We start from the raw sequence: 26,936 nt of genomic DNA, 5'->3' as shown, positions 1-26,936 counted from the left end.
TATGTAAGCTATAGTTAGTTCATATGATTATGAAGAACAAAAGTCCTAACATAAATCATGATTATTGGATCTTTATAAAGATCAATTTCTAAAAACTATTTTTAGGTCAATATTTGTGATCTTTCAAATTAGGTTATTTCAAGATCTGATTTTTTGCTACTAATCAGGTTTTTTAGGATCGTTTGATTGTCATCTTTTAATCATAGTTAGGGTTTGTCTAGGTTTGATTCTTTTTTTTTGGAAAACAGCTTAGTGCCATTTCATTTAAAAAAACCCAAAAGAGGGAAAAAAAATATAAAAGTTTAAGATCAGATCTAGACAATTTCTAGATTTGACAATGAAACAATAATTGAATTACAGACAATAACAATAATCAATTAGTGCCTACAACGTTTTTACTTTTATTCTACTTGTGACTTTCTCAAACGAAATATCCCATATATGGCAGAACTTTCTATTCCCTTCATTCTTTTCGATTCCTCTCCAGGATTGAATGAGTGCATTTCCATCTGAAGTTATATCTCTCCAAATATCTTCAGCGGTTCTACTTCTTCCACTGTGAGTTCTTGAATTTCTTTCTTTCCAGATATTGTAGATTACTGCTCCAAAGTAGCATTTCAACATACTTACATAGAAGGATCTTCCTTTTGCTTTATTCTTCATCCACTCTTGGATTTCTTCCCATATTCTTGGAAAGTTGATGATGTTCATGTTTGCAGCATACATCCTCCAGATTTGTATTACAAAAGAGCATTCCCCAAATAAATGGTTTATGCTTTCCTCAACTCCCAAACATAGGACACAGTTGATATCAGGAATGTTTATATATTTTCGAATTCTGTCTTTTGTTGTCAACATTTTCCTGTATACCATCCAGAGAATAAATTGGTGACGAGGAATAATCTTTGGAGACCATACCACATTATGCCAATCTACCTCCTGTCCTCTTGTTCTAACCAGTTCCCATGCCTTTCTTGTAATAAATTTCTCATCTTTATGTTTTCCAGCTTATTTCATCATTATTTTCACTGAGTTGCTTCTGCCTCATTAGGTTTAGGATTCTATCACCTTCTGGAATACGCCTCAAAAGTGAATCACATTTACCTTCATATACGTCTCTAAATGAGTACTTGATGTATTCTCTTCTAACTCTGTTTCCTTGCATTTCTTCTTTGAATATAATGAGAATATTATCCAGCCAAGGATCATGCCAGAATAGTACCCCTCTTCCATTTCCAATTGTGGTTTTCACCATTTGAAAGGCATCTTTTCTTGTTTTTAGGATTTTCTTCAATGACCATGCCATTCTTTCGTTGATGCTTAGTGTCCAGATACTCTGCTCTTCTTTCATAAATCTTGTATGCACCCATTTAACCTATAGGGAGTCCGCTTTTTGCTCCAACTCCCATAAGCTCTTGATGGTGAAGGCTTTGTTCCATTCAACACAACTTTTTATTCCTAGTCCTCCTTCTATGGGAGTGCAAACATCATCCCATTTGACTTTTTTTCCTCATCTGCCTTGTGTTCCCCATATGTAGTCTCTCATGATTCTATCGAGTTCAGCCATTACTTTCTTTGGGATGACTATCTGTTGTGCCCAGTAGCCAATAATTCCAAAAATGACTCTTTTAACGAGCTCGATTCTACTTGCATAAGACAGTTTTTTCGTAGTCCAACCCAAGACAGAATTTCTAACATTTTCTACCAGTTGTCTAAAGTGATTGTATCGGAGTTGTTTTGATGACAAGGGTACTCCAAGGTATTTCACTGGTAGTTCACCTTCCTTGATTCCCATAATATTGAAAATGTTTTCTTTCATTTCTTCATTAACCCCTCCATAGAAAGCCTAACTTTTGTCCTCATTGATGTATAGACCTGTAATACTCGAAAAGATTGTTAGAGCTTCTTTGATTATACTAAACGATTCAACATCCGCATAAGCCACAAAAAATAGATCATCTGCAAAACATATATGGGTTATTGCTTCTTCTTTGCAGTACGGGTGAAATTTGAAATGATGACTTCTCAGAAGCATTTTTAAAATGCAGTCAAGAATTTCCATTATCAAGACGAATAGGTAAGGAGATATAGGGTCTCCTTGCCTTACTCCCCTTTCACCCTTGAAAAAACCTCCATTAATACCATTCACGTTCACAACAAAGTGAGGAGTGGAAACACATTGCATAATCCAATCAATGAAAATAATTGGAAAACCTGCAGCAAGGAGGAATTCGTGGATTGATCCCCATCTAATCGAGTCAAAAGCTTTTTTAATGTCAATTTTGAAAGCCACGCGTGGCGATATGTTTTTCTTTCCATATCCATTTAATAAGCTCTGCATGAGTAGGATGTTATGGGAAATAGAGCGTTTGGGAATAAATGTTGATTGCCCTAATCCTACAAGTTTATCAATAACTGTTTTCAAACGTTGCGAAATAATTTTTGAAATAATTTTATAAATAACATTGCAGCATGAAATAGGACGAAAGTCCTGAATTTTTTCCGGAATTGAATTCTTAGGAATCAAATTCAACACTGTGACGTTCCATTGCTTCAACATTTTCCTATTTTGGAAGAATTCCAAAACCCCTTCGCTTACATCTTTACCCACTATTTCCCAGTTTTCTTTGAAGAAGTTCGCGTTGAAACCATCTGGCTCTGGGCTTTTATCCCCTTTCATCGAAAACACAACTTTTCTAACTTCTTCCATACTGACTCTTATAATCAATTTGTTACCACTTTCTTCACTGATTTTCCTTTGCACAATCTGTTAAAGCAATCTTCGGCTGTCCTCTATTATTGTGCTAGTTTCTATTCCAATCAGCTCTTTGTAGAAACTTATTGCTTCCTCATGAACTGCCTTTTGTCCCTGTAAAACATCTCCATTTGAGTTTGTGAGCCTTAGGACCTGATTTCTGAAATTCCTTGATGAACATTTTTTATAGAAGAAAGAAGTATTCTTGTCTCCTAATGAAAGCCAATTTTCTCTAGATTTTTGCTTAGCAAAACTTTCCTCTTTAGAATAGAGGTCTCTGAATCGCGTAAGAGCCTCTTTTTCCTCTTCCCTGTTATAAGGTAGATTTGAGGCTCTTAGTGCCTTGCTTTGTATTTCCTCTAGTTTCGTTCTGACTTCCTCTACTCTTTTAGAAATCCCACTATATTTTTTCCGGTCTAGTTTATTCAGCTTCCCTTTCAGTAATTTTAGTTTCTCACAAACTCTAAACATCTTTGTTCCATTAATTCTGATGTTCCAAGTTTCATTAAGGATTTTATTAAATTTTTCATCTTTCATCAAGAAGTTGAAGAACTTTAAGGGTCTTTTCTGTTTTTTTTTCCTTTTCCCAAAAGAATTTCAAAGGGCAGTGATCAGAGATACCTGGTTGCAAAACCTGGATTTGGCTTCTTGGGTAAAATTCCACCCATTTTTCATTCACTAGGCCTCTATCAATTCTTCTCTTTCTCATGTTGTCCGCCCCTCTTGTAGTTGACCATGAAAATAGATTACCTGAGAAAGACGGTTCAATGTAGTTTATGTCTCGAATGCATTCATTGAAATCCTGCATGTCTTGTGTTATGTCTGTCTCAGGCTCTCTTTCATTTCTGAATCTTGTAACGTTAAAATCTCCCATAATAACCCACGGTTCGTCGTCCGTAATGCTTCTTCTTAAATCATTCCAAAGTGTCTTCCTCTCAGTCCCATAGTTGCTTGCATAGACTACCGCAAAGAATATTTTTACCCTTGTTACCAGATTGATAACCTCTGTCAAAATAACTTGCTTGCTTTCAAAAATTTTCTTGATTTCAACCCTTCTTTTATCCCATCCTACCCAGATTCTACTTTTAATCCCATCAGAATTATGAATAAATTCCCATTCTTCTTTGAAGCAACCTTGGGCAACATTCTCTATTTGACTTTGTCTGACTTTTGTTTCAATAATTCCAAATACTGTGATTTCATTCTTTTTTGCTATTTTTCTAACTTCTCTTCTTTTTATGGGGTCATTTAACCCTCTAATATTCCATGTCATTAAGTTCATTAATGAAAAGAAGATGTTCCAGCTTTACTTCCCCTTTACTTTTTTTTCCTTTCTGTTTTTCCCATATAGCAGGGCTATAAGGAATTGTATTTTCCTTAATTTTCTTACCTTCTTGTTTTGGGATTTTTGTGTTTCTTTGGTCAACTTTTTTTTGAATTGGAGATTGTACAGTTTCAATCGATTCAGCTGCCTCTTCTTTATCTTTCACATTTCCTTCACCCACTTCCCCTTTCTTGCTTTCTCCCACACTTTCCCTTTCCACAACCTCTTCGGTATTGATTCTTGCTTCCAGATCAAGTTTCTTTGTTACCTCTTCATTCTCAGCCTTTGATTCTGAATCTCTTACCACTCTATCTTCCTTCCACTGTTCTTCAAAACCATGTTCTGAATTTCCTTCCTTATCTTAATCCTTCTGTTTACTCAATACTGATTCTTTAGTAACCATTTTCTGTCTTTCATTCTCAACCTTTTCCTTTTCCAACATTTCTTGTTCTTCTTTCTGTTTCTGTTTGTCTTTGTCTTTGTCTCTTTCTCGATCTTCTTCTTCATTTCTTCTTCAATTATTTTCGGACACTTGTAACAAACATGTTCGAATGTATTACATTCAAAGCATCTATTCGGCCTCCACTCATATGAGATTCTCATAATTGTGGGTTCACATTTTCTGTCTGTTACCGTCATCTGGTATGGAAGATTTGATCTCGGGTGTATCCCAATGCACATCCTAGCATAAGTCATATGCTCACCTTTTTCTCTAGTTGGGTCCATGTAGAGTGGACTCCCCAATAGGCTCGCAACGTGACTTAATGCTTTAGGGTTATACATGTGGGGAGGGATGTTGCACAATTGGAACCAGATTTGCGCAGTTTCTTTGGGCTTGCTGAAGAGGTTCATACCTTCTGTCCATTTTCGAGTTTCATGTAGTTTTTTCCAACAAATGTGTGCCCATTGATTAGAATACTTTCGAGATCTGATCCTTCTTTGAATTTGAGAAAGTACAAGTCATGAATGTTTGATGTTACCTTTTCTAGACCATTTTCCCTCAATTGTTCCATTAGAGTTTTTTTGGTTACTAGAAATGGCACCTTGTTTCTTCCGATGAAGTTTCCCACTATGACATTCTTCCATGAATTTACGCAGTTTTCCTCAACTTCTTGGGGTAGTTTGAATTCAAACGGGGAGCCGATAATTTCAACTTTTGGCTTAAATGTTCCAAGGAAAATCTTTCCCCTCTCTTGAACTGGATTGTCAGCTTTTGTTTCCCCTATGTTCTTCTGCCCTACATTCTGTTTCTGTTGTTCATTCTGCTCGTTACTCTGGTTTTGCCCTGTTTTCTGATCCTTCCCTTGAGTTTTTCTTTGTTCTTCAGCTTTCTTCCAGACCTGGTCTACATTCCAATTAGAATTGTTCTTGATGAAGTAGACTCTGGTTTTGAGACATTTAGAGAGCTCTCTCAAAGTTTCAACAGACCAGCTCATAATAGTATCGTACTCCTCTTTTTTTAGGAGATTCCAGTCTTGTAGGTAATGTAGGTTGAGCTGCTCTGTGTACTGTTGGCTTTTCTCTTTACTTAAAACGATTTGACCTTTCTTTCCCAGTATCAATAATTTCGTTATCTGATTTCTAAGTCCTTTCAGATTGGCCCTTTCATTAAAACCAACCCTCCATTTCCTCGGGTCTGTTTCTTTACCCAATACTTTCGCTGCCATTCTTTGCATTTTTCCTGTTTCACCCAGATTTTCTGCATTAATTCTTTCTCTTTTCAATTCTTTCTGAATTATTTTCTCTGCTTCTTCGTCTGAGTCAGGTATCTTAATAGTCTCAAGTTGAATTTGATTCCCATTAGAATCCGAGTTAATGACCTGCGCATTTTTATTTCCTAGACTATTTTCCAGAACTACTCTATCTTTTCCTAGAGCATGTCCTAGACTATCACAATCTAGGCTATTAGCATGTATTCCACTAAAAGTTCTATTATCATTTTAATTCATCTCATGAGTGTTATTGGGATTGGTAAAAAACATACCTGGCGTGTTGACTGCAAAATCTTTATTATTGCTCTTGCTCACGTCAGTCAGATTTCCACCATTTCCTCCTGGCTTTGGAGACCCATGATTTTCAAAGATGATATTCGTGTGATTCTCTCCTGAACCTATATGGAGGTTAGTTGCATTCGAATTTTCTATCTTAGGATCAAGGGAGCATGTGTTGGATTCACCCATTGCCCGATTAAGAGAGTTGGCCGGACTTGTACCAACTGTTGACAAAGAGGGAATTTCCCGTACTGCTGAAGCTACAATGTTTGCAAAAGTCATATTTAAAGTGGCTGACACGGACGGATTCGTGTCAGCGAAGCTTTTAACAACTTTACAGTACACATAGGTTTGAAATTGATTTCCTGATGTACTCTAGTCTTGACCGAGAGATCGATGAGTAGATTTAGTAGATTTCTGCGAAAAGACGACCCTTCCGGCCGAGAGATGAAATCACGACGCACACAGAACACGGATCGCACAAATCGCACAGATGGCACAGTTCGCACGGCAACGAATGGTGTGTGATTTCTTTGCGACTGCGATCGAGGGTTTCTTCAACGACGATTACGACCGCGACAGCATATCGCGGCACACACGGCACGCTGATCGCACAGTTCGCACTTCACCTAGGGTTTTGTCGTCGAAAGAAAAAATTTAGGTTTGATTCTTGACCTTCCCACTTTTGAGATTTTAATGAAATGGTTTTAACCGTTTTCCAAAAAAAAGATCTGATTTTTGTTCCATTAGTTTTACAATGATGAATATAGTTGAACACAACCAAAGCAAGAACATCGTTCAAACATTAAAACAATTTTTGAAGATGGAATCAAAATCCAAAAAATTTCAAAAATACAGTTTGATCAAACATGACAAAAACGATGTTACAGTCATTTGGAATTCATCTAATCATGTTTACAAACATGTTTAGTAGCTATTTGAATCAATAAAATCCAGATTAAACTCAAGAACACAAAATTTTACAAAATCTAGTTTTTAAGTTTATTTTTTAAAAAAAATTGATTCAGGTTAATTTGATCCGATTTCTTTCAACATAAAGTTCATACATGATATAGGGAATGATTATGTTAGATAAAATTAGACCGGTTAATAGAACTTAACAAAAACAAACTTCCTGTGCAGGAACGGTCAAAGAACCAAAACCGGTCAAGTAATCCAACCAGTCAAGCAACCCAACCGGCCAAGATTCTAACCAATCAGGAAAACAAGACCGGTTAGAAGACAATGAAAAAGATGTAACCAAAACGGGAAGTCATCCGGTTAACCTGAAGCTATGAAAAACCTGAAGACATCCGGTTAACCCAAACAACCGGTAGACATCCTAAACCAAAATGCATCCAATCGGAAAACCGACGAAGAAGCTACTTAGAGAAAGAAGCCAAAAACATCAAACTAAGTACAATCTATAAAACGGTGCAAACAGATACTTTGAGTATCTGCGGAAGATGATACCAAAGGAACAGACTGTAACATTACCATATTCATACAAGTCTGAGGATACTCTGCAGGCTGCAGAAGACCGCCTGAAGAGATCTTTCCCCTCTGGGATAAATTAGAGGCGCAACCTTCCAGGTGCAGGCAACTACCAAGCCGACAGTTGCTACATCAAGTAAAATACAAACCTAGCCGGTTTGACCTATGCACTGAAAACCTAAACCGCCAGGTCTGAATCACTGAACCTCTGCTCAGCCAATCAGAATCAAGGAGAAGAAATGTGACCGTTGGCACATTTCACCTATAAAAGGAGCTGAAGAGGAGTAAATGCAACAATAAGTTCCACCAGCTACAAGCTCTAAGAATTATTAATTACAAGGTTATCTCTCTACAAGATCAAGGTTTTAAGTGTGCATTAGAAGTAAGGATGGCAATTTAAAACCGCCCCGCAAAAACCGAACCGAATTGCCCCGTTTGGGACGGTTTTTCCCCGAAACCGAACGAGGATGGGGCGGGGATGGTATTTGTGTCCCCCGACCCGCCCCGCCCCGATTTCACCCCGATTCTGCCCCGAATACCATAAACATAATTAAATATATTAAATCACTAATATATTTATTTATTTACTATATTTTATAAGAGTATTGAAATTATTTCTTTATAATAATATAAAATTTTAATATATTACAATATATATTATATTAAAAAATTAGTTTATATAATTTTATTGTATAATATTTATTTATTTTTTTAAATAAAAATTATTAACGGTGCACCGCGGGATTCCCCGAAACCGAAAAAAACCGAACGGGGCGGGGATGGTATTAAAAAAATCCCCGAAATTAAAACGGTGCGGGGATGGTAATTGCATTCCCCGCCCCGAACCGCCCCATTGCCATCCCTAATTAGAAGTAAGATTACAACTTCAGTGAAAAATTGTACGAGTGTTTATCGAGCAGCAAATAAGTCTCGATCAGATTGTGTTTGTGTATTCATTAGTGAATATCCTTCTCGCGGTTTCGAGAAGAAAGGGTGACGTAGGAGTTTTATCTCCGAACATCCATAAAAACCTGTCTTATTATTTACTTTTTGCCGGCTCTGCATTCTAACCAATTTATACTAACCGACTCACATCGCCCCAACCGATTAAATATTACCTAAACCGATTTACTAAATCCCAAACTGACCCACTAAACTCCAAACCGACTTTATCCAAATTCGGCTTCATTCATCCCGTGTGCGTGTTGCTTCAGTCCGAAACAAACATCTTCCGCACTTGAACTCAGTTCAAGGGTTTGTGACAGCCTGTGTAGTATTGAAACCCGGTGTTAATCTCTAACCGGATTACACATCAAACCGTTGAGTGAAGAGTGCTAACCGGCCAGACCCCGGTTCCCCAGCCGCGACCTAGATCCTAACAGATTCTAAACAAAGAATTCACATAAACAAGCCCTAGAACAAGTCAAAATGATCAAACTAAAAGAAATTTAAAAAATTCAAACTTTCAATTACAAATCAAAATACAGAGTTTTTGGATTCATACAAACAATTGGAGAACACTCCTTGGATGTGTTGGAGGCTATTTAGAATCCTGGATCAGTGTTGGGATCGTTGGAGAAGGTTTTGACAAAAACTAATTCATTGTCGGATCTTTTGATGATCTCCGATCTTATCTATAATTCTTATCCTCTTTGTGATAGACTATTTCTAGGGCAATGTGGCCAACCCGAGGGATATTGTAGGTGATGACTAGACGAAGATAAGGGCAAAAGAATCACCGGATAAGGATAAGAGATGAAGGCGCTAAAGCTTCTAGAAGATACGCGCCGATGAGCGCCGCGATTTCGACGAGCGTTCGACTCCAGCGCTGAAGACGACTTGAAACGACGTCGTTTCATGGTGCCGTTAGACGTTTTGTCCATTCGTCAATGATTAGGCTAACGGGGTTAGCTTATACCGTTAGTTGATCGTATGTGGTAGGCGTGCTAGCTTCGTTACAACGGGTTGTGTGGTGCGTTCCTCGACGTTGAATGATGCCTTGGCGTTCATCTGTTGGATTGGAATACTGCTGCTACACTAGATTATCATATTTATTTTTTTTAAAATGGTTATTTAAAACTGATTTTTAATCTTTTTTTGCGTTTTACTTCACAAAAAAAATATATTTAGAATAATAATAAAAATTATGATCATACTTTTATTTTTATTTTTGTATTTTGGAGTATTTATTTAATTATTTTTTAAGTCATAAATTACACATAATTCATGATTAAATTCTAATTAAATAGTTTTAACCCCTTATTAAGTTTATTTTTGGGAAAATAAATACATTATTTTATCTCAAATTATTTTTAGAATTTTGAATAATTTTCCTAATAAGGATTTAATTATCACAATAATTAACTCTAATTTGGTTTTAATTCCTTTTTTGAGTTATTTTAAATTTAAAATTTTAAAATATTATTTTAATATTATTAAAAATAATAATATTTATTTTGTAAAATAAGATAAAACAAATTTTCATATAAAATTATTTTAAAGAATAATTTCAAAATTCTTACAAAATTAAAAGAAAAATATTAAATAATAAATATTGAAATAAACATAATAAAATGACAAATCTTAAGATTTTTTTTTTCTGGTAAAAAAGAAGTGACCTTTCAAAAGATTAACATGCTATTTTTTTGTGCTCTTATAACTATGACAAAAATTTATAAAGTTATATAGAGAACAACATTTTTAATGAATATTCTGACTTGATTTTTGTTAATTTTTATTTGAATTTTGTTATATAATTTTAATAAAAATATCTTAAATATTCAATTTTTAATGTTATTTAAAAAATGTAAGGTAAGAATTTTTTTTTAAAAATGACGTTTCATTTAATGATTGATATTTTTTTTAAATGCAAAACTATTTCACTAATTCATTTGATCTTGAAAGTTAGGACTAATATTTATTATTGAAAAGTTTTCTGTTTGAATTTTACAATTTAATCGAAATAAATAAATCTACAATAGAGAGTTCATTTAATTGACTAAATGTTCTTCTATTAAATAATTGGTTATACTTTGTTTGTTTATAAAATTTACATAAATAAAATTAATGTGTCTTTAAGATTATGAAATAAAATATTGAACTTTTGTCTGAGTAGTTACAATGAAAATCAGTTTTTAATGGTTTAATGAGTTTACTTGATGACCACCTCTAATAAAGATTACTGCAACATAAATTTTATTTGAACTTGTAAGATAACAAATGAATTTTCTATCCTAAAAAACATTTTACAAAGAATATACTAACGCGGTTGGTTCAATATTTCCCGCTTTGTTTAAGCCTGTTTCCAAATCTAAACCGCTAGATTAAGAGTTGCTACATGTTTGGATTGGTAATTAGCACCATCTGATTATACTAACGATGTTTTTCCCAACTTCTTCCTTCGTTTTCTCCGAGACTGGGTAATCTCCAATATACATATCGAAAAAAGCTCCTAAATGAAACAACAGCAAAAAGGAATGAGCCCACCAAAACAAATTCAAGTCAAGAAAAGGTTATTTCTTCACTTACTGCATAAATCTCTGCTTTGGACTGCACCAATCCTATTACCGCCAACTACAAAAAGAAAGCGAATGAAAACATTTGAAATCGAAAGGAATAAGAAACTTGGCCAAAGATGTCTTCACTGTGCGAACTTACTTTCAGTTATTAATCTTCCATCAGCTGTTCTTCGGAAATCTATTATTGTTCCCTAAAGAAGAAGAAACGAGCAATTAATAATTTCAATTTCAGCAAGGAATGTGAAGAGTTGAATTACTTATGGCCTATTTGCAAACATTTCTCAGTTTATGTGAGGTAAATGATTAAGTGTTTTTTTGTATGAAGTTCATCTCATAAATATTGGCTCGTTTGAGAACACATTTTAGGTCTGGATGACGATTTAGACAAGAATTAAGAAAAGTTATGTTTAGAATTAAGAAGAGTTATGAAACATAACTTAGTTATACATATATTTATAAATTTAGAACCAAATTCAGATGCAAAATGTGTAATTATTTAGATTTAGCTCAAATTAAGTTAAAAAAGTTAAGCTTAAATATCTAGCTTAATGTGGTAAGCTATGGATTAGTACACCATGTCAGTCAGTATAAAAGTAAAATAGTCTTTTGTAACTTTCCCCACAATATAAGTCCACATTTTATCAAATCAACTAACATATTAAATACATAGAAATTTAGATATTTTCATTTAATTGATTTTTTAGAACTTAACTGATTCGGCGTTTAAAATTCAGTATTCAACATTTAGCACTTAATATTAAATTTCATCGATTCAGGAATCTAACCGAAATGTGTTTAAAGCCATTAGTTAGGGACGCTCACCACATGTAAAGGAACATCTTGTGTGAAAAGAGATCCAAATGTCTTTACACAGGCATAATCAGTCTCTGGGTTTGCCTTGCAAAATAAATTTCAGGTATTTTGTCAGCAGTTTGGACTTAAAAGATACAAATTGTTCATTCTCTACTATGAACATTCATAGCTCACCTTCAACAAACGCGCTCTAAGTGATTTCTCAAAGGCCCTAGAATAAATGGAAACCAAAGACATAAGTACGAATATCGATAAATAGAGAAAAAAATAAAATGCTCTTCAAACTTATAAGATCAATCTAACAAGTATTAGCATTGATATGGGCATTAGTAACTTACTCTTTTACCGAGCTAACTTTCATCCCATTATAGTTAACCACAAGCCTTATACTCATGTTGATGTCCTCCCTACAGGCAGCCAACACACAATTAAGGACATATATCTAAAGACAATTTTTGCAATATATATATAAAATGTTTCTCAACAAATATGGATCCTTGTTTGATCTTGAGTTATTTGGAAATTGTTTGATGTTAAAGTGGATGATTATTTGGATAAAATGACCATTACTTTTTTATGATTACGAGTTTCATTCGAATATGAAATTCAATCCTGGAATTAAAGCCTCTTTAGTATTTATTACTTAAAAAGATAAAATAGTGATATTTGGTATTGTGATTAATGATTTGAAGAAGTGCTAGTTGATTGAATAGTGAATTATTTGAAAATAATTTCAAACATCTCAGATCAAATCAGCTCTAATCCAGCCACAATTTCATTTGCCAAACAGAAATATATGATAATAAAAATTTGACGATTTCTCAATGGGATCGAGATACAAGTACAACACTTTAGAATTGATGATAATTCAATTGCCCGCCTTGTTCTTCACAGAAAAACTAAACAGATCTACAAGATGATATACAGTTCCGTCATTTTTTTAGTTCTTCCATATAGGATGCAATGGAATGTTTTAGGAAAAGAATTTAATATTTGTTAAACTTTCTTGAAGGCTTTAAATTTGATTTAATTTAACAAGCAGAAATATTAGAATATTTATATGTACGAGGCCTTGACTTATTTGAATAATCTTAGGGTTATTTGGAAATTTCTTTTTTCATGTTAAAGTGGATTATTTGGATAACATGACCAAAATAGTATTTTATATTTTAAAATATTATAAAATTAATGGTATTTTAGTATTTTTAGTGTAAGATTTGAATAATGTGATTGAAGAAGTCGATTATTTGAAAATAATCTCAAATAAGCCCTATCAAACCGGCTCTAAGATCATAATCTAAGCACAATTTCATTTGTCAAACGAATATGTTTACAAGTTGTGCGATTTCTTGATGGGATTGAGATACAACAATTTAGGATTGATGATGAATCAGTTGTCTTCCTTATTCTTCACAGAATAGCTAAAACAGATCTACAAGCTGATTTACAGTTCCTGTCATTTGTTAGGACTTTCTAGAAGGCTTAAATTTAATTTAACAAACAGGAATTTTTCTAGAAAAAAAAAACACTGCATTTGACTTAAAACAATTCCATTGTATTGTTTTGGTGAAGGTACCTGAGAATGTCTTTAAGGAAATCTGGGCATTTTGTTAAGTCAGCGAATGGAACTGATGCATACTTTGGACCCAACTTTCTACAAACATCATAAGGATGAATATCTGTAAGAGACATAGAGACAAAAATTATTCAAGGGAAGGATTTTCAAACATGCTAAAACTTATAAAGTCAATTATTTGATTAACTTACAGAAGCCAAACGCATAAACTTTCAGAGTTTTGATCTTGATTATCTTCATTGTCTTAGATCCCGTTCCAACAAGGACCTGGAATCTCCAAATGCTTAAGTTTAGATAAGTGTGACAATTTTACAGCCAATTGATCAGCATAATTTTACACTAGTCTATATTTGGATTCATGTAAATGGAATTGAAATTGTAAGAATTGCAATTGAATCACAATTCAATTCTTTTGTTAGGAGAAATCCAAGAATTTTAATTCCAAGCCTAATTCCTTATTTGATTTGATCAAACAAACAACTTAATTCAAATTTCACCATAACCGAAAATAGCCTTAGCTTTTTTTTTTACTAACCTCAGGGTTTGAGCTAAAATTGTTTTCGTCATCAATCATGTTTTCCAACATAGTTGGAAACTCAATGCCGGTTCTAGGCTCAGTTGTGTGTCTTCTCCAATCGGAATCCAAAAATGAAAGATCACCACAACCACGATAATGAACATCACATGGCCCTCCTTTATCTAAGCATCTTTGCATTTGCATATCCATATCCTCCAACGGAATTTTAAATGTCTTGGAGGAGCTGATAACAACACCATAGGATGAGAAAGATCATTGAGCTATGTAAAAAGTAACACAAGAATACTTACATATTGTCAAACGGCGGTATTAGAGCAGCAGCCAAGGAGAAAATTGGAAATGAGTAAAACTCTTGTGCTCCATTCCCCAAAATCACTGGGTAGGAAATTTCACCTTTCGAGTTAAAATCGAAGCGAAATCCCAAGAGATTATTATTATTCCTAGTTGAGGTTATAGTTGTTGATTGTACAGTAGAAGAATTCCTTGACGATCCATGACAAAAATTGGAGTTTGATCGACTGGCACACCATAATAACAATGTTCCAGCAAACTTTGATATACAACTCAAAGCTTCCTGAAGAGCCAGGCTGCCATGGGAATACAAGTATCTAGAGTTGTTAATAGAATTGTTCACTAATGAACCAATTTGACACAGCAATTCAAAACTATGAGACACGATTGGATCTGCTGGCAAGATGTAAGGCGATGATCCACCGTCAGGATCAAGGAAAACTGACCAATTATGCCTCATATATGAAATTTGTAATCTAATTAAAGATTTCTTCAGCCAAACGAAACAAAGCGCCTGATCAATCAATCAATCAATCAATAACAAGGATCACATTCTAATCAAATTCAAAATTTCCAAGAAATAAATTAAATACTATTTGCGTAAATGCATGCGTGTTTGTGATCTGTAGAAAACATCGACGATCGCTACCACAATCGAAAATATTCAATCAGCCGTAAGAAAACTAACCTGAATCAACGGAAATGATGCATGAATAGAGTTTTAGGGTTCTTAGGGTCTCTGGCGCGGCGCGGATGATGATCCGCGTAGGAAGGAACAGAGAAAGAGAGGAGAGAGGAAAGGAATATTCGTTTGTTTGAAGAAGAAGATGTCAATGTCGGTGACTATCAAAGGAATCTCAGTCTGCCTGCCTTTGTCTTACTTTTCTGTTTCCATTGTTTCTCTCTCTTCCTCCATCTGGTTCTCTTTCGTCCTTCTCTCTCTATACCCGCTTTCTTAGTCCATGTTCATTCATAACCAGTTCCATTCTTCTTTCTTTTCTTTTCATTTTTTATTTATGACGAGAGAGACGGGTTATTTATATACTCGGCATATTCTTTTTATCGGGAGAACCTCTTCAAATATTTGGTAAAAAAGATTTGGAAGGATCGTAAATGAGTCCAGCCGTTTCAGCTCTGCTCGATTGAATAGTTATTAACTCGACTCGAACGAATTTATAAATTTGTGTTTGAGTTCGACTCGAAAAACTTAATTTAAAATTAAAATTTTAAATATTTGTAAAGAATAAATATTTATCTTAAAATTTACGATTTTAATATTAAATATTTTTTATTATCATGTTCGAAAAAGCTCGACAAGTCAACGAGCAAGTTATATATGACATCGAGCTCGACACGAATATTAAACGAGTCGGCTCAACTCGACTCGAATTTGTTCAAAGTCAAACCCAAGTCGAGCTTCGACCGAGTAACTCACGAACAACTTGACTCATTTGTAGCCCTAGGTGGAGTCACACTCAAAAATTACAAGATTGTTTGATATTGTCGTTAGAAGAATATTTATTATTACAAATATGTCGTATTATTAACACCTAAATTTTTATTTTGTTAATAATATTTTACAATTTAATTTTGGATATGGAACTAAATAAAATGAATATTTTTTTTATTTATTTTGTTAAATAATAAATTATACTAAAATATGTTCTAAAAAAAATAGTTGCAATAATAATAATAAACTACTTATAAATTGATTTAACCTAAATATTTATTATATTTTAAGTAAAATATTTTGAATTTCAATAACTTAAGAACTTACTTACTAAAAAAGAAATTTAAGTAAAATTGTAACCAATATTTGACAATGATATAAACAGTTAATGAATTTCATTGAGAATAAAGAAAATATATGATCTAAATTAATTTTAAAAATATGGAGATAAACTAAAATAATTAAATATTTATTTAAAATAAAAAATAAGAGAAAAAAAAAATATTTTGACCTACCGAAACAAGACCCGCAACTTCTTGAGAAATAAATATAAATACAATCTAATTACAATTTATTTTTTAGTTAGAGAGAATTTTTATAATATATTTATTTTTTCTCATATTATAATATTCTTTAAAAACATGTCAAACTATCCATAAAAGAAACAAATTCATTCCAAACAATGCATTATGAACTTGCACGTGCCACAAATGAAACAATGGTCAAAGATAGCAACTGTTACACATTTTAATTATTTATTTATTTATTTAATGTAGTTCTAACTTTTTAGGTATTCTTGCAAAGCTATTTTTATTTTATCATTAAATATTAAATAATTATTCAAGCTCTTTGAGTCATTTGAAAATGGATAAATTTGATAATCATATCTAGTAACAAATACATACAAATATTATCATAATACAACTAAATTATAATATAATAAATTCAATAGTTTATTAAAAAAAAAAAATGAAGAAACTATTATTGATTGTTCCGAGGCATGCGAGGACCACAGTTTTCTTAAAACAATTTCACCGTCTTCTATTTGTGTTGAAACTTTTTCGTCTGTGGCTAATTCCTAAGGTACAACATAACCTGCAATAGTTTAGCCTAACAACGAACTTGACAAAATTACCATAATCCAATCATCGGGTTTTAAACAGAAATAATCGAGTCACAAACCACACACTAAAAACACTCACAAAGATAATAAAAGACTTTCGGAATTCTAAAGTGAATATATATATATAAGAAGGGGTTAAAACTATTTTATTATGATTTTAAACATAAATTATGTATAATTTATGCTTTAAAACAATTAAATAAATACCCCAAATACCTAAAAATAAAATAATGGACATAATTTTTATTATGTTTCCAAAAATATTTTGTGGAATTTTTGGTGAAGAAAAACGCAAGAAAGGAGTTAAATTTGATTTCAAATAACTCTTTTATTAAAAATAAAATTAACAATTTTGTGTAGCAAAAATTATGTTTAATTGTTGCAACCAGAATATTAGTCATCGGATCACCGCTAGATTTTCATCCAGCGCCTAGGAAGATACCACACACCTCGTTGTAGCATAAGCACGCGCGCGCCCAGTCTACATGGGATTAACTAACGGGACGTCAACCCCGTTAGTCTAATTGCCCAAGCGCCAATGGAACGCTGACGCACCACCAACAACACATTTTGGACTGGTCAAAATGGTGTCGTTTTGATCGTCTTCTTCGTGAATTTTAGGCGGCTGTGACGAACTCCGGCGATCTTCTAGAAGGATTATCTCCGCCTAATCTTATCCTCTGATTTTTTCACCCATGTTCTCGCCTTATCCTCACCATCATTACCTTAAACCTATTAACCTTATTTTACCTTTGAACTAGGCTGCCACGAATGAAATAGAATTAGAGATAAGAACTTCGGTGATCAATTTGGAGTTGAATTCATCCTCCTCGAACGACCTAAAGCTAATATAAATAGTCTTTAGGTGATCATCTATCAATGAGTGTTCTCCAATCCTTGGTAATGTTTCAATCACCCTTTAATTCATATTTACAATTTGAATTTTAACTTTTTATATTTCAAATTGCATAAGCTTGTATGCTTGTTGTTTATTTGTTTTTTATGGTTGGAAATCGATCATATGATCATTTATAAACTTTATGGATAGGTTGGAAACAATCAATCCACCTAAAATTGAAAAACCCAAATTTGAATTATAAAAATCAAAAAACGTATTTATTGTTCTTGGATTAATCTCTTAAATCACATCCCAAAAAGCATCCCAACATGATTGTAATCATGTTGGGTAAATGTTTGGATCATGTTTGATTCATCCCGGTCATGTTTGATCAAAATAAAAAAAATTAAAATAATTAAAAAATTTGAGTTCTTAATTCGGTCAAAACGAACAATCAATGTTCTTGTTTTTGTACTAATCAAGTATATGAGATATAAGGAAACTATTGGATAGTTCTTTTCTCCTCAAAACAATTTTAAAATCAAAAATCTATTTTTTATCACAAACTGTTTTGATCGATTTGATCATCATCCAAGTTGATTGATACCTTGAGATATTGATCAACACAGCTTTGTAAAGTTACCCAAGATCTTGGATCAGAGAATCCAAGCTTAAATAAAAATTACAAAATATACAACCTTTGTATTCTTGAGGACCGAGAGGTCCAACCAACAATCATTGGTCCGGATCGAGACCTAGTATCGGGAAATTCGAACCTAGGACCGAGAGATCCAATCGAGAAATCAAATAGGACCGATAAGTCTGACCAATGTTCTTGAGCTAGGACTGAGAGGTCCGACCGAGGATTTTTATATCTAGGACCGAGAGGTCTAACCTAGGACATATAGGTCTAAACCTGGGACAGATGAATCTTGACCCTGGCCGATGAACTTAGCCTAGAGCTAGCCCAAGATCGATGAGTTTATACACCCACACCGATGATCTCAGCCAAGGACCGAGAGTCCTTAGCACCTAGACTGAGGGACTTCGGCACTCCGACCGAAGATGCCAAGTCTCGACTTAGACCGAGGGTTTTTAGACCTGACCGATAAAAAAGAACCCAAGGCTTAGAACTTCGGTTAGGCCTGTTTGGTTCTCTTTTTAAAGTTCCAAAATTATTTTTATAATTTTGGACTCTCAAACCATTTTCTAAAATTTTTGAAAAAGTAGAAAATGCTTTCAAAATATTTTTGGGATATTTCCACAAAAAAATATATTTTGACTAAGGTTTGTTTGGTGTTTATTTATAAACTAACATCCTTAAAATAACTGATGTTTTTCAGATATTTCCTACCTAAGTCAGCGTCATCAACAACATGTATCAGCATTTAAATATTGTTATTACAATATTTTAAATAACGCGCAAACCTTATGCATGCTTAGGACCGGAAAAATAATCGGTAAAATAAAATGTCATACAACTAATTTTAAAAATTCAACTCTTAAGTAGAGACCGTTTTTAAAAACGGGTACGAAGGATGAAGTGTGAAAATCATTTCCCGAGTATCACTAAACTATAAACTATAAGAAACAATGGCCAATACATTTGTACACGTGTGCCGACTTTTATTAATTTTTAAAAATCAATTGGCGACTCTGTTTTAAAATAAATAATCTTTTTAATTAATTATGGTTAATTAATTTAAACTAAAATAATTTCTAAAAAATTAAATTGTGATTTGATTATCATAAATTCCCGAATTATTTAAAATTAAACCCTAAATTAATTATTTTTAATTAATTTCAAAAGTTTTCAGGAATAATTAAAAAAATCTTTAAAAATAATGTTTTATTTTAAAACAAAATTTCTAACACGTAACCCGATGTTGAAATTTTTAAACATCAAGTTTTTCAGCAAAACCGAAACTAAGAGTTTTTACGGGGATTACAATAACTGTTTTAATATTGTTAGTAATTTTATCTCGTAACAAATACACAAAAATATTATCACACTACAACTAAATGATAATATAAGAAATATAATAATTTATTAAAGAAAATAAATAAAGAAACTTTTCTTGATTGGTCTGAGGCCTATGAGGATCATAGTTCACTTAAAATAGTTTAACCGTCTCTCATGGTACAACGGAATATGCAATAGTTTAGAACAAAAATAATCACTACAACAATGAACTTGACAAAATTACCTTAATTCAATGACCGAGTTTAAAAAAAATAATTGAATCAGGAGACTCGAATAACACTTAAAAATATATTGAAAAACTTTTAGAATTTTAGAAAGATATAATAAGATGATGTGTGTAAAGAAATTAGAATGAATGATATATATATATATATATATTTGGAAATTAAACCCTAAAAGCATTCATTAGTCTTGCTTGTATCTTCCGTTACATTGATATTTATATAGTAAACATTAATATTAATATTAATATTAATATTAATATTAACATTAACATTAATATTAACATTAATATTAATATTAATATTAACATTAATATTAATATTAACATTAATATTAATATTAATATTAATATTAATATTAATGGTAACAATTAATAAATTTATTTTCATTTAAATTAAATTTTACTTTAATTCATATTTGAATTTAGTGCAAATTTTATTTAAATTAAATTTCACATTAATTCACATTTTAAATTTAGTGTAAATTTTTTTTGTCCAAATTAATATTTTTGTTTAATTAATAAAATTAGTTTTCTTCCAACTCATTTTACTCCATCTTGAGCCTAAATTAAAAAACAAAATATAGTCAGAAGAATGTAGATGATATAGGTTTTACAAAAATAACTTAGGCCTTGTTCTCCTTGGGTTATTTAAAAAACCCAAACCAAATCAGTTTTCCAATCAATCACTTCTCATCAATCACATTATTCATTTCATTAACCAAAATACTAAAATACCCTCTAATTTAAATTATTATTTTATATTTTATTTATATATATTAATACCCTTTAAGTCTTTTTACCCAAAATAATTATTATTTCCTCAAAATCATCACCCATCAATCAATTTTTCTCTCTCTTGGTTTTTAAAATAACCCATAACCGAACAAGGCCTTAATCAGATATATATTATTGAAATCCATATACAAAAACTATTTCAAAATAGGTTTGGCGGCTGAATCCGGATGTATATGAGAAAAGATCCTGAAAATAAAACTTAGTAAAACATAAATTAAAATTTTAATAACGATTTCTCATCTAAATTCGAATTCAAATCCATAAAGTATTTCCAAATAGTACTACTGTGTGTTAAAGAATACAACAAATATTTCTGTATTTCAATTTCATCTTACTTTCCCAGAAACGAGAATAACAGACCAATAAAGGAGAATCCAGCACTCAAATAAAAATCTAAACAAATGGATATTGAATCAAGAATTTCAGTAAAACTTACTTTAGGATATTGACAATATTCATTTCTTCATCTTTCTTTTCTTCAGATCAGCGTTTGTTGTTCGTCATAAATCACAATAATCCTGCTTCGAATAGATGTCTCCTTCTTAAGGTTTCGTCAACCAGTTTGAATGTCTTCTTCACGAGCTTTTGATCGAGGGCAGTTGTCCTGTAAATTTTGAAGAACCGATCAACCTGATCTGGAGCTGTGCTCTGGAAATACAACTCCTCAAATTTCTTTTTCACGAATCTGTAAATCCATTATATTTTGTTCAGGATTATTAGGGACAAGCATAATTAATGGGAATAGATTTAAGATGCTTACTCGTAAGCGTGCTCAACTTCTTGTTTCCCAGTCGAAACCGGCTGATAATCCTTGTACCATTCGCAAACATTTAGTGGCACCTAGGAGAATGAAACATCAAAATTCCCATTTGAAATCATATTTTCCAACTAGAGGACTAAATTAGTGATGCTTAATTAGCTCTTACATTGGGAACCTTCTTCTCAAACAGGTCAAACTTGTTTAAGAACAACATGAAAGATGTTTTCTGCACCCAAAACAGAAATAAAATAAAAAACAAGATAAGTAGTAAAGTCATAAACACACTTAGTGAGAAAGGCCTTATTTTGATATGGGTTATTGGAGATTAATTTCAAATAACCCACTATTCAATCAACTATCTACTAACATCATTCAAATCATCAATCAAAATAAAGTAACACCCTTAATCTAAAAAATATACATTCATTATATAATCCCCATTTGGAAACAATTTTGAATTTTTATCTAGATATAAAAAAAAACTAGATTTCATTTCCAAATGTTTCCGTATTAGGAAACATTTTCAAATACGGCCTAAAATAACTCCAAATAACCTGATTCTAAATAACCTAACTCAAACAAGGTTATTTGAGGAATAAGATGATAGATTATAAATAAAGAAAGAATAAGAGAAAAGAAATAGGGATGACAACCTCGAAACAAGGCTGCTTAAGAACCCATTCAAATAGTTCTTTGGTCTCCATCATCCTATTCCTTGTTTCATCTTCAAATAGTGTCTGGTCATACCTGAAAAAACAGTCAATTTAATATCCAGTCTCCATTGACCATAAATGCCAAAACAAATTGAAGTCAAACTTAAACATATTCCTTCTTACTCGCTGATGGCAGCGCAAAATATAACAGCCGTTACACCTTCAAACAGATGAATCCACTTCCTTCTTTCGTTTCTCTGCCCCCCAACGTCAAAAAGCCTATATACTTCCCCACTTTTTTTATTGTCCCCAACAGGACTGCAAATGCAAGAGGGTGTGGATGAATTATATGAGTATAACAAACCATATAATTTTGAACAAACTCATGCAAAAAGAAAAAGAAAAAGGAATCATGATTGATTTTAAGTCCTCCATTCATGATGTTTCTCAAGATCACAGAAAATTCAGATTTCTTTGATGATGAAACTTTAGTATATGATTCAGCCCTAGACGGTATATCAATGAATGCACTAATTTGAGACAAGAATCGTGTTGGTAAACCATTAAAAGAAGATGATAGAAGGAAGTATATTTAAAAAACTTCACCTGAATTGAATTTCTACAACACCTGTTGTACGAACCCTAGCATAGAGAACGTCTTCCTACGAAACAAAGAAAAGAGGAATCACTGTAGTAGACTCGGAGACTATTGCATGCGCTCAAACAAATTATCAGCCTTCGCATACTGTTCCACTCCATCTCTCTATTTTAAATTTGTGCTGCCTAGCTCGAGACAGTCTTCTCCCAACAATATACATGGAATCCATATTATAAGATCGGTCAAACACATGAATGTCATAATCCAAATAGGCCAAAGCCCTAAATTTAAGCTTCAACTGTAATTTGTTGTATCTATTTGATTTTTTCAGCAATATGATTTATGATTCAGGTACCTATATGGAGGCAGTGACATAGGGAGTAAGTGATGATGCCTACTTCTAATTGTTTCCTTTACTTATTTTCCATTTTGATTTATTTATTTGCCTTAACTATTTACACTGTCCTTCACTAGTGTATCATTTTGATACGTGTTAAGGTTAAGTATGCAGTAGTTGGGGTGTTAGAGTCTTGTTAGTTGGCCTTGGTTAATATTTTTAATGGATTTAGTAGTAACATAAAAAGTGGCCCATATATTTGTAGTTATTAAATATGTTGATGTAATTATGCTTCTCTATCTTAATGGATTCTTCCATTCTCATCTTTAATGGCTTCTTCTATCTTCTCAACCCTAATTTCTAGTTATCTCATAACACATTTCTAAAGTTGATGCAAATTTCGCATTTACAGTAGTTTTAATGAAAGTGTCAATCTTTCCAAAACTATAATTTGGTGTATCCTATAAAAGAGAGATTAACAGACAATATTTGTCATTAATTTGAGAAGATTTGGAAGAATTTCTTCTGATTGTGGAAGAAGATTGCTAATCCCCAGTTTTTTAAAACTTGAATAAGTGAAGATAAACTTATGATGAATTGTACAACGAGGTACCTTCGTTGGAACGTAATCTGTTGCAGACATTCTTTGTACATTTTGCATAAAATAGTACGTGCAGTCAGGAACTTGAAGTTCATTGCCACGAGAATATGTCTCCTACATGACATATAAAACAAACTTAAGTTTTGGAAGTTATTGTGGGTATCAAGTTTTACTTGACCAGAAATTTACAACAAATAAAGTGAAGGTACCTGTATCGCAACATCTTTCCACAAGGTTTCTATTTCCTCTGCAAGCTCTTTTGTTAGTCGTGGGTAATCCAGCTTACTACCAATATCAGATAGTTTATCTCCAATTGTCTGGCATAGAATATACTTTTGTCATTAGCAAAAGAACCTCCATTGATGTTAGAACAGTGAGAGAAGCAATTTTGGCACTAGAAATGTCTTTCACGTAGTGTTTCCAACACAATTTATGGTGAACAATCAACCATTGGTTAGAAAATGAAGGATCAGACCTTATTCTCAGCAGATACATCATATTTTGAAGAATCAGTTCCATTTTGAGCTAGTTCTTTGGATCCATCATACAATATCTGACATAGAGAAGATTTTACATTTAACAGTCATTGAAAAAGCAAAAAGTCTTATCACATAGTTGTACACATACTTTTATAGTCTGATACACGTTGGCATGAATGACAGGAGTGTAGGTTTTTAGCTCTTTATCGTCAAAGCCAGTTTGAAACAAAAGCCTGATCTGCAAAATAATCATAAACCCCATTGGTGCATAACATGTAAATTTCAAATTTTGCACATAATATAGCAATACGCAAATCATAATTCAATTCTTGCCTGCTTAAAAATAGTTGATTTCCCAGACTCTCCAGCACCTGAGTAAAAAAATCAGGCATAAAAATGTGAAGAGAGTTGTACCAAACATGGAAAAATTTGAGCATCTTGTTGCAATCAAATGGAGGCATTGTGAGAAACACTTCAGAATAAGCAAATACATAAATAAACCGAATAGAAAATACAGTTCTGTGAAGAAAATATTCTTGCGTAAAACTCAATTCTTCATCAAGAATATACCATGTGCAAGCAAGTGAAAGCATGAACACTTGTTTCATTTAGAAGGGAATTCAAAGCATAGACACACTTTCTAATGGTATAACTGAAGCATTCATCTCACTTAAATACATCAGCAATCACTAAGGTGAATGTTAATCAGTTTTCTAGAAATCAAGAAACTTCCCCCTCCCAACCAAAAGAGAGAGTGATATTTGTAGTAGGCAAGTACCAAAAAAACAAAAGAAGAAAATATTTGATTGTTATGTACCAAGTAGTAGAAGTTTTTGTATATGTTTCTCTGCCTTCGTCTCTTCCACGATCCGTCTTTCAATTTCTGCAGTCTGATTGAACAAGACAGGTAAGTGATTTCATGGCACCCATCCATTTGGAAACACTTTCTGGAACTAGAGCTGAGTCAGGGTTTGGAAACACTTTTTTTACTGGTGTCTCCTCCGGATGTTGATTTAGATGAGATCATGTTTTGAAACATAACTTAATTAGACATATATTCATAAATTTGTTAACTTATTCTCATCCAAACCTATACTCAGATCCAGCTCCAGAAAGTGTTTCATCAACACTCATAGCCTAATTGAAATGAATAACATAATGTATTATAGATTTACATACAATCTACAAGTTTTCATGTAGGATACATACGTGAGTGTTCTCTCGTGAATCTGCTTTCTTGCGATGTTGGTGTTTACCACAAAATATACCCATACTTTTTATTGTTGTAGACAACATATAATAGCAATGAAGAAGGCAGAGCCCTACATATGAGAAAAAATCTTCAATTTGCCAACTATTTGTGACCTCGGAGGAGCAGTTCAATTTCAAGCTCACCTAACTGCAGAATAGCATAAAAGGAAAATTAAGCTACACCTAATGAATTTCTTAATTTCCAACTCTACAAAACTTCTTCCTAAATGATGCTAAAGCTTGAATGAACAAAATTGAATGGATTTCACTCGTAGATTGTTTTGTTCATCCAGGAAATACTCCAATGCACATAAAATGCATTGTCAAATTCTCATAATTACATAAAAAAACACCTTAAAATAAACAACATTGTGGATAGAAGCAGAATGATAACAAACCAGATTGAAACAAAGCAACGCTTGGATCTGCTGGAAAAACGGATGATCTGCGGTGACGATGGCGGTGATCGGGAAGTGGAAATGCAGTTCACATTCACAGACCTTAACCTCTCTCTGTAAAGTGGTTTTAAGAGTGAGAGACTGAGAGTGTGTGACTGTGTGGAGAAGAGAAGAGAGGAGAGAGAAAACAAAAATCAGTCAAAGACTGACATAGATCAACGGGCGCGTGATAATATTCATTTCTATGTATCATTTCTTAAAAAAAAAAAATTGGACATTTTTGAAAATTAGTTTTACTATGGATTATACAAGATATATAAATTATTTGATAAAAAAAATTATATAATTTTGTTATTAGAAAATTTAGGAGTCAAAAATTCTATTAAATATTTTTTTTTGGATTAAACGTTATTAAGAGTGTAATTCTGACTGATAATAGGTGTATAAAAAAAATGTTATATTATAGTAAATTATATGCGTCACGAGCAAGAGCAAATTCAAGATTTTTTTTTATGGGTTTTAAAGATTATAGGTATTATTGTTACACGGGCAATAAGTTAACATATTAATAGAGTTTTTCCACTAATACCCATAATAAAATAAATACATGAAATTTAAAAAGTGATAATAATATCGATTTAAAAAACAAATTTATACATTTAAAATTATATAGTTAAAGAAAAATTAGGTTAAAAAAATGTGAAAATTTTAATTAATTAGATTTTAAATAAGTGAAGACTAAATATATAAATAAAGAAAATATGAAAGTCTAATTTAGTATATTTCAAATACTTCGGTGAAAAAATAGGTAAAAAAGACACCAAACATGAAAATAAGAATAAAAATATAAAATCATTACCAAAAACAGATTATTAAGTGAGTAGACACTCGAAAAGAATTATATATATTTTATTATTTTATTTTTGGTTAATGGAATAAAAAAATAGTAAGAAATATAAAAGACTATTTTGTCCTTATATTTATATAAATTATTATATATAATCTTTATCTTATAAATAATCTGTATTATTAATTATATTGAAATTAATAAAAAAAATATTATATAATTATCATATAAATATAGTTTTAAAATAAATAATAAATTTATATTATTTTATATATAATTCCTTATATTTTAACTTATAT

General features: G+C 32.2%; 2 protein-coding genes across 2 annotated transcripts; both read right to left on the bottom strand.

Annotated features, from left to right (window-relative positions):
• Window positions 1-10,746: 10,746 nt before the first annotated feature.
• On the bottom strand, window positions 10,747-15,266 carry LOC124917044 (fatty-acid-binding protein 2-like). Its single transcript, XM_047457612.1, has 11 exons — window positions 14,989-15,266; window positions 14,300-14,814; window positions 14,007-14,232; window positions 13,663-13,738; window positions 13,472-13,574; window positions 12,234-12,302; window positions 12,070-12,106; window positions 11,905-11,979; window positions 11,222-11,273; window positions 11,093-11,137; window positions 10,747-11,015 (listed from the first exon to the last, which is right to left on the bottom strand). Exons 2-11 carry the CDS (start codon window positions 14,758-14,760, stop codon window positions 10,918-10,920), a joined length of 1,242 nt encoding a protein of 413 aa, XP_047313568.1. The 5' UTR covers window positions 14,761-14,814; window positions 14,989-15,266; the 3' UTR covers window positions 10,747-10,917.
• A 5,740-nt stretch (window positions 15,267-21,006) lies between these two features.
• On the bottom strand, window positions 21,007-25,961 carry LOC124917047 (guanine nucleotide-binding protein alpha-1 subunit-like). The gene is made up of 14 exons (XM_047457618.1): window positions 25,791-25,961; window positions 25,351-25,540; window positions 24,959-25,031; window positions 24,475-24,512; window positions 24,290-24,379; window positions 24,138-24,215; window positions 23,872-23,979; window positions 23,675-23,776; window positions 22,733-22,788; window positions 22,310-22,444; window positions 22,127-22,220; window positions 21,640-21,699; window positions 21,474-21,553; window positions 21,007-21,398 (listed from the first exon to the last, which is right to left on the bottom strand). The coding sequence occupies exons 2-14, from the start codon at window positions 25,435-25,437 to the stop codon at window positions 21,221-21,223; spliced, it is 1,179 nt and encodes a 392-aa protein (XP_047313574.1). The 5' UTR covers window positions 25,438-25,540; window positions 25,791-25,961; the 3' UTR covers window positions 21,007-21,220.
• Window positions 25,962-26,936: the final 975 nt, after the last annotated feature.

Source organism: Impatiens glandulifera, unplaced genomic scaffold (assembly GCF_907164915.1).
Source record: "Impatiens glandulifera unplaced genomic scaffold, dImpGla2.1, whole genome shotgun sequence".
NCBI classification, from domain to species: Eukaryota; Viridiplantae; Streptophyta; class Magnoliopsida; order Ericales; family Balsaminaceae; genus Impatiens; species Impatiens glandulifera.
The sequence above is the reverse complement of the archived record's forward strand: the minus strand, read 5'-3'. Positions and strand labels throughout refer to the sequence as shown.